The sequence below is a fragment of the Chiloscyllium plagiosum genome, chromosome 23 (assembly GCF_004010195.1).
Source record: "Chiloscyllium plagiosum isolate BGI_BamShark_2017 chromosome 23, ASM401019v2, whole genome shotgun sequence".
NCBI classification, from domain to species: Eukaryota; Metazoa; Chordata; class Chondrichthyes; order Orectolobiformes; family Hemiscylliidae; genus Chiloscyllium; species Chiloscyllium plagiosum.
Genome location: NC_057732.1, coordinates 15,623,318 through 15,632,542, shown reverse-complemented (window position 1 = coordinate 15,632,542; position 9,225 = coordinate 15,623,318). Strand labels below are relative to the sequence as shown.

At 37.1% G+C, this 9,225-nt stretch overlaps 1 protein-coding gene across 1 annotated transcript in view; it reads left to right on the top strand.

Moving 5' to 3' along the window:
- The window catches only part of LOC122561447 (mucin-19-like), a 75,398-nt gene that overhangs the window by 8,089 nt on the left and 58,084 nt on the right, over nt 1–9,225 (top strand). The window contains exons 2-4 of the mRNA XM_043713190.1: nt 5,331–5,384; nt 6,982–7,210; nt 8,373–8,490. Of these exons, the coding sequence (XP_043569125.1) occupies nt 5,331–5,384; nt 6,982–7,210; nt 8,373–8,490 (401 nt within the window). The remainder of the gene's footprint in view (nt 1–5,330; nt 5,385–6,981; nt 7,211–8,372; nt 8,491–9,225) is intronic.

The window sequence follows — 9,225 nt, the reverse complement described above, 5'->3', positions numbered from 1 at the left end:
TGTGGGACTTTATGAAAAGCTTTCTGAAAGTCCAGGTACACTACAAGTACTGGATCTCCCTCGTCCATCTTCAGAGTTACATCCTCAAAAAATTCAAGAAGATTAGTCAAGCATTATTTCCCCTTCATAAATCCATGCTGACTCTGTCCTATCCTGTTAGTGCTATCCAGATGTGCCGTAATTTCATCCTTTATAATAGATTCCAGGATCTTTCCCACCACTGAGGTCAGACTAACTGGTCTATAATTTCCTGCTTTTTCTCTCCCACCTTTCTTAAAAAGTGGTATAACATTAGCCACCCTCCAATCCTCAGGAACCGACCTCGAATCTATCGAACTCTGGAAAATAACCACCAACGCATCCACGATTTCCCGAGCCACCTCCTTAAGTACCCTGGGATACAAGAGGACATTTTTAAAAGATCTGATTAACATTTCCACTTGCAATATTGTAACTCTCAGATTTTATTGACCAAACATATTGGTCACAGAATAAACTAAATTGCATTTGCACCAAACTATTTTCTTCCTCGTTGCATTATATCTTAAAGTGTTTTAAGAGTTTGGAGAACAAATGTAACTGCAGAATTACTCTTTGTGTACAAATGCAGATTGCTTCTCATTGAAATATGATTTCATAATACAACCATAGAAATACCTAGGATACAAAACACTTTCTTCAATTATTGCAAAACCTTTATCTTTAAATTTCAATTGTTTAATTTCAACCTGGTGTGCCTTCATGAACGCAAAATGTAATATTGGTGAAGGACTACATCTATACATTGACTTTCATTCACTACCTCTGAACACAGTAGTTTGTTTTGAATCTGTAATCTTCAGTCCATGGTGCTCTATTTATTTGCTTTAAAATCACAGGCTGGAGAGTGCAGGATTTGAAAACTTTGGCCATGGGCTTATACCCGAAACGTCAATTCTTCTGCTTCTCGGATGCCGCCTGACCTGCTGTGATTTTCCAGCAACATACTCTCGACCATAATATTGTTTGTTTTCGCTGGCAAGTGGATTTAGGAGAATTTTAAAAATTGTAAATCGAATGGGCTAGATCAGCATTTATTTAATTCAGCAATTTTCTTTTGTCCTTTGATTAAGGCACTGGCAAGACTTACTGACAGCCTAATGACCTATCTAGAGATTACGTCACTATTATGGTGTAGAATGCAATATAGGTGGCATGATATAAGCATTTTGCTGCATTATAGAAATCCTTACCTAAGTAAAACATTAAAATTCCGTTAAGCAGTACTACCACGATGCAATCCAGCAGTGACTGAAGAATTTGATTGCTTTTCTGTCCTTGTTACACTTCATATTGCAACATTTCTGTGCTGCAAGTTTAGGCGAGTACAGGCATTTCTCGTACGGTGATGAACAATGACTGAGCGGTATATCTTCTGAAACAAAGCATTTAAGAACAGAAAAGGAAATGGAGAAATGGAAGAGAAGGAAATTGCTTGAATTATTGTTCAATACAGAAAAAAACTATACAAAAGATTTAAAAGAGTGAAAAATGGCAACATCAAAACAAGAAAAAGTATGAAAAATCTATGAGCAATTTAGTATGCAATCATGGGATTTGTACAGTTTCAATTGTTCCGTGTCTGGATTTTGAGAATTGGGTTTCCTTGGCACTGTTAGACACCTCATTAACTGGGTACATATGACACAAAATAGAATCTCTAAAGTCGACAGCATTTCTGTGGCATTTGTGTTGATTTGCATTCCACAGGATTTATTTTTCTTCTGAGTACAAAGATATTTTAAAAATATTAGAACATAGAACATAGATCATAGAAAAGTACAGCACAGAACAGCCCATTGGCCCAAGATGTGATTGAGGTTTAATTCTAATATAAAATATAATAACTTAATCTACCCACCCTTCAACTCACTGCTCTCCATGTTCTTGTCCAGCAGTCGCTGGATGATTGGATATATTTATCTTGCCATTAATTTTGGCAAACAAAGCATCTGAGCAAATAAGTCGACCCTCATTGGAAAACAAGCCATTCAGACAATTGCTGAGTTAACAATATTTTGATCATCGCTGCGACTTAGACAATGACAGAATGGTGTTGGTGGTTGATACAGCACAGCTACAGTGGCACGAATCAGTATTCCATCACCCAGCTGATTTTCCTGAGTCTCAGGTAACATATTCCTTGATAATAACAGTAATAGACAATTAAAGACCATAGGGCTCAGAATTTACAAACTCTAATTGAACCACTATCAACATCATGAGTTAAAAACAATTCTCAATCTTTACTGATCTATCAAAGGTCAGTGACCTTAAAGTTTGATTGAAATATGAAATAAAGTGATGGCAGAGTTGCATATTCCCTAATGTTAACTACTTTCCCTGATGCATTAATATGTCAATATTTGTGCAACATGCACAGATGGAAACCGATTATCATCTAGAGCTCAGAATCGTGCAGTTTGTGAGATGACACAATGATATGGGTTCTCTCTTGAGACTGATTTGTATATTCATACGGCTCATTTCAGCATAAATTCAACAAACAAAGTAGAATGCAAAATGGACCTCCCATCCGAATATTCCAGAACAGGTTCCTGCCTTTTCAGACCAGTCAATCAGTTTAAATTCGCCACCAAGGGTCAGGGTGCAACAATAACCTCTCGTATCATTGCAGGAAATGTCAAGTTACTTACAGATCCTATAAAATATTTTCAAATAAATATGAATCAATTTTTTAATGAATACAGTCAGTAGTTTTATTTTGTTCCAAATGGCTGTCAGATGCTTGACATTACAAGAAACTTCCCAATGCATTGTTGAGAACGAGTGTAGCTGAAGAAATTGTTTATGTCATGTGTTCTCACTTTTGCTGTAAATCTATTTATAAGTGTAGTCACTTTTGTATTCATTGATTACTCGGAACAGAAATAGATGAGGCAGGATTGTTCCAATCCCCCAAAAAAACGTGCCACTGACATGACAGGGTGAGTGGATTAGCAATTGGTTGACAGACAGGTTCTCCATCCAATTTTAGGGGCAGCAGCAAACAATGGCTGCTGTTAGGGAGCTACCCACAAGTGACCAGACCTATCAGAAGTCTAGAAGCCCAACAACACCACCTGGAGGGCTTTGGCTGTTGGAAGAAATAAATATCTTAAGATATTTGGCAAGAAAACACCTCTGGGAACTGTACTCCTTGCCTCTGCAGCCCTTGCTTTTGATTAAAAAAAATCTCCCATACTGTAAATGAGGTCCATTCAGCTGTTGGCCTCTAAATATTGTGGGGTGTCTTTTTTTTGCTAAAGACCTGTATTACGACACGGCAGTGAACCCCTCTGTTAATTAAACCAAACACCCAGAAAAGCTCACCTTGTCTCATAATCTGTTAAAAAACAAGTGACAGAAAACTCTCAAATTCCACTATTTAAAGAAAATCATATCAATTTATTTGTTAACTCTAAAAGTGAATATTAAACAACAACAATTCACAACTCTAAGATCCCCTTTCTCTTAACTGCTTATTACCTGCCTCCAGCTCTATAACAATATGCTGTTCCAATAAACCACTTATTAAAATTACAACACTTTTACTTCAAAACTGCACAACGGCTGTCGTCATCGGTATCTTTTTTCTTCTGGCTGATGTTTTCCTTGGGTTGTCTTCTTTCTTTTTACTGCAAATATGTTTCATATGAAAAGGAATCTTTGATAGAGATTGTTTCCTAATTTCTTGCTCTCTCTCAATGGCAGTTGTTCTGTCTCCAATTTTCAAAATGTCTGAATTTTTAAATCTGAAAATGTGTTGCTGGAAAAACACAGCAGGTCAGGCAGCATCCAAGGAGCAGGAGAACCGACACTTCGGGCATGAGCCCTCCTGCTCCTTGGATGCTGCTTGACCTGCTGCGCTTTTCCAGCAACACATTTTCAGCTCCAATCTCCAGCACCTACAGTTATCACTTTCTCCCTGAATTTTTAAATCCCCAACATCAGATTATCCCATTGGTTCAATTTTCACAAAATAATAAATTCAAACTCAATTGGGTTTTAGTATCTTCAGGTATAATTTAAACTGACTTGTTAAATGTGAATTGTTGTCAAAACAGCAACCAACTCAGGTTCACAGCTAAATGTTACATATTTTCAATTTTTCAGTACACTCTGGGACTGCCATCTAGTTATATCACAGGTGCCCGTAATGTCTCAGTTCAGAATGGCATTCACTCTTCCTTAAAAGTAGAGTACACGTCTTCAACTTCATAACATCAGGTTTTTGAAAAAAGGCTCATTAATGGGAGCTTTGCTTACTTAACATAGCTGGTAGCTACAGTCTGAACATCATTAAAATTTCCTGATGGTTGTGGGAGGGAGTTGATTTTACTACTTACTTCTTAGGGGGAGGGAGGCTCAAAATTCTGCTATGATAATTTACAACACTTTTGCCATAAATGATTATTCTTTGCTTTCATGTAATACACACATTTGTGTAACATGATTTTGGAATAGAAAATGCTGGTTCAAGATCTTCCTCAATAATTCTGAAGCAAACTTCAACATAACAGAGAAATGCATTGTGCTACTCATTGGAAATCAGCTGTCATAAAGGAAATTCAGTGGGTATCTTGACACAGTGACATTTGGGTTCACAGCTTGAGGGGCACCACCCCACATGAAGCATAGGACAAAACAGGAAATAGGCTTGAACTACCATAGCCAATACAAGGATTGAATCTGCTCTGTTGTCATCATATTGCACCATACTCTAACTGTCTAGCCGAATAAGTAATTTATTTCCAACCTGACCATTGTAATGTATTCATTAATTTGTTGTAGTTTGTTTTCCATTTAGTATGAAGTCTCTATAAAATTCGTAAAGTTTCCTGTTTGTCAACCTGTCAATCCAAATTTGATCTCACTCACGATCTCATTTTTCATCATGGACTCTCTGTTGCCTCTATTAGTATTCTTTCAATAATAGTTGAAAACCCAATTGCTCTGTTGAAATCAATTGTTCTCAGTATATTACCTTTGGAAATGTTACAGATCAGGATGTATTTATGATCAATAATTATACACGAAAGTGTAAATGCAGGGATTAGCTTTCCTCAGTAGAATTTCTCAGTTATCATATTGGAGTGATTTTAAGAGCCTTTTATGAAACCATGTTAATCATTATTAAAATCTATTTTTTTTCAAATGGCACTTGAACTTCAAATCTTGTCTAACATTTTAACACTAACAAAGTCTCTCTGTTTAAAAAATGAATATGTCTGAATTACAAGAATTTTGAATGTATTAAACCATTTGTGTTTGATCTTTGCTTAACACAGACAATGTCCTTGCCCACCAACGGATTAAACGGGATTACTCAATGAACAAATATGGTAAGTCAGAACATAAAATACTGTAATAAAACACTATGTCAATAGGAGCAACCATGTCCACTATCTCTTCATGGGACAAGTCAAGACAGTAACAAAATGTACGTTGGGAAGATTTGAGATCTTGTTTGTTGGTTCAGTTCACCTTGATTGTTTATAGCCCAATTGAGCTCTTTGCTCCTTCTTTTTGATTTTGATATATCTTTGCTGAACTTTGTGAAATATCTGCCTAAATGTTTGCCACTGCTCATCCACTCATCTTCCCCTTAGTCTACATTTCCAGCCTGTTTTAGACCACCCTCTTTACATTCCACTGTAATTAAGTTGAGGACACTGGCTCGAGACTGATTTGATCGTCCATAAACTGAATTTGAAATTTTATCATGTTGTGACTACGAATCGCAGAGGATCCTGAAGTATGAAATCTCCTTTTAATCTTACTTCATTACATGTTACTAGATTTAAAATAACTTGCTCATGGCTATGTTCTATAATGTACTGATTTAAGAAATAATCCCTAATGCTCTCTATAAATTTGTCTTTCATGTTACCCTTCCTCATCTGATTCATCCAGTCAGCAAGCAGATTAAAAGCACTCATCCATCTCAATTGTAGTACCCATTTTACAGGCTTCACTATTCCATGATTTATAATTTATTCTACTATGAGCCAACTATCTGAGGAATTGAGGGACAATGCTTCTTTCCCTTGTCATTTTTCATTTCTCCCCAAAACTGATTTCACATTATGATCTATTCTATCTATTTTGCAACCCCACCACTGCAATGATACCTCAGTTTGTTAACAAAGCTCCCCCACTTCCTTCTCCTTTTTTAACAATTATTCTAGAGGATCGAATACCCTTGAATATTATGTTCCCAATCTTCACAACCCTGCAAACATATCTCTATATCAGCTATCAAGTCATTTTCATTTATCTCTACTCATACCATCATCAATCTTATTACAAATGCTTCATGCATTCAGATAAAGAGCCTTAAATTTTGACTCTTTACCATAATTACTTACTTGTTTCACATTTCTGAGATATTCTTCTACGTTTATTTTAGCTTCAGTGATTCTTCTACAAACTCATTAATTTTGATGAAGGTTTAAAATCAATTAATGTACACCTGACAATTGTGTTCAGTTATATCAAAAATGAAATCCAGTGTTTTGTGAAGAAATTCTACTTTGAGACCACAAAGTAATGCTTCTGTATATTAATTAAATAAAGATCTTTATTTTATGATAGATGCAATTACTTAGAGAAGTTACGACAATCAAAGCGTGTATTGAATGTAAAGGAATTAATACTGGATTAGATGCTAAAAGCTGTGATATGAGTTAAATTCAACTGAAACATGTTTTTCCTAGAACTGGATGGGTCTGCTCTCACACAAACCTTTAGGCATGCAAGGGATATTTACAGCACCACTTATGAAGGACCTCGTAAGTATACTTTTGTATTTCTTTCCAACATATATGAATATTCAATTGCTTCATCCCTCTGAAATACAAGATAACATAGAAATAGTTATAACTGTGATGTTTTGATAGCTGTCCTAATGCAGGGATTCCTTTTTTAACATTTCATTAGATACCTGCAGGACATGGGGACAAGGAGCAATCAGGACGTATACTGATGAATTTTACCATATGGTATCAACATGTAAATACATTCTGACTCGCCACTGCCAAGGCATTGTGGAAGATTTTAATGTGGAAATTCAACGAAGCTCAAATGGCAATTTGCAACACATCTTCATGAAAATCGAAGGTGTTACTATTGTGGTGACAAACCAGAAAATTGCAGTTAATGATGCTGTGTAAGTTAAGCTTTTATTGATTGATTTTAAAAATGCTCAACATCTTCCAGGCATTGAACTGATGTAAACCTGACCGAAACCAATGCTGACCCCATATTCCAGCATCCCCATTCCTCAATTCTCCCAGCTAACTGACAACTTGTGCCAGGGATTCAAAGAACAGTAAAGCATATGAACAGCACAACACCATGCCCAAGAATATCAAAATACCCCTTCTGAGACTCACAGTGTCTTTCTCCTTTGGGAATACCAATGCAAAGTATTTGTTAAGGACATCACCCAGCTCCTCCTACTCCATGCATAAATTCACTCTGTTGCCTTATGTGGACCGACCCTTTCCCTAGCTATCCTCTTGCTCCTTATAGATGTATAAAACACATTGGGATTTTCCTTAATCTTCTTTGCCAAAGACATTTCATGGTTCCTTTTCACTGCGCTAAGTCCTTGTTTGAGTTCTTCCCCATTATTTTTGAGGGACTTGTCTATTTTCAGTTATCTGCATCTTATGTATGCCTCCTTTCTCTTTTTGACTAAATTCCTGTTTCTTTATTATTTTCTACTTTCATTCAAACAACTCTTTTGGTGTGAACTCCTATTTCACTGACAGCTGCCCAATTTGGGAGTTCCTTTGAGAAAATTAATTGTTCTTTTCAAATGAGAGGCACTCATATTTCATTATATTTTTTTCTTTTTTATGAATGGAAAGCTTTGATTATTTCAATAGATTCCAACATTGCTAAATACAGTATTATTGTACAGATCATTAACTTGATTAAATGATTAGATTAGATTACTTGCAGTGTGGAAACAGGCCATTTGGCCCAACAAGTCCACACCAACCCACCGAAGCGCAATCCACCCATACCCCTACATTTACCCCTTCACCTAACACTGCGGGCAATTTAGCATGGCCAATTCACCTGACCTGCACATCTTTGGACTGTGGGAGGAAACCGGAGCACCCGGAGGAAACCCACGCAGACACGGGGAGAATGTGCAAACTCCACACAGTGAGTTCCCTGAGGTGGGAATTGAACCACAGTCTCTGGGGCTGAGAGACAGCAGTGCTAAACAGTGTGCCACCAGGCTGCCCAAAAATATTAAAGCAAGTTCAATAGTTACAGCTTCAATATCTTTTCATTCATTATTTTCCTTTAAACAGAATTTCATTGCCATATGATAACAAAGTGATTAATATTCAACAATATGGAGTCAATGTGCGCTTTTCAAACAGGAAACACACAATAGTTCTGCTTTGGAATTACAAAGATGCACTGCAGGTGAGAACATTTGGAAAAATTGAAGAGTACATCATTCATTATAATCTAGAGTTAATAGAATGATTTAAAAGAATTTTTTAAAATTAACTTTTTTTTTCCTTAATTTCATTGTTGAACAGTGATAGAGTCATAGAGATGTACAGCAAGGAAACAGATCCTTCGGTCCAACCTGTCCATGCTGACCAGATATCCCAACCCAGTCTAGTCCCACCTGCCAGCATCCGGCCCATATCCCTCGAAATCCTTCCTATTCATACACCCATCCAAATGCCTCTTAAATGTTGCAATTGTACCAGCCTCCACCACATCCTCTGGCAGCTCATTCCATACATGTACCACCCTCTGCGTGAAAAAGTTTCCACTTAGGTCCCTTTTACATGTTTCCCCTCTCACCCTAAACCTGTGCCCTCTAGTTCTGGACTCCCTCACCGCAGGGAAGAAACTTTGTCTATTTATCCTATCCATGCCCCTCATGATTTTATAAACCTCTATAAGGTCACCCCTCAGTCTTCAACACTCCAGGGAAAACAGCCCCAGCCTGTTCAGCCTCTCCCTGTAGCTTAGATCCCCCAATCCTGGCAGCATCCTTGTAAATCTTTTCTGAACCCTTTCAAGTTTCACAACATCTTTCCAATAGAAAGGAGACCAGAATTGCACGTAATATTCCAACAGTGGCCTAACCAATGTCCTGTACAGCTGCAACATGACCTCCCAACTCCTGTACTCAATACTCTG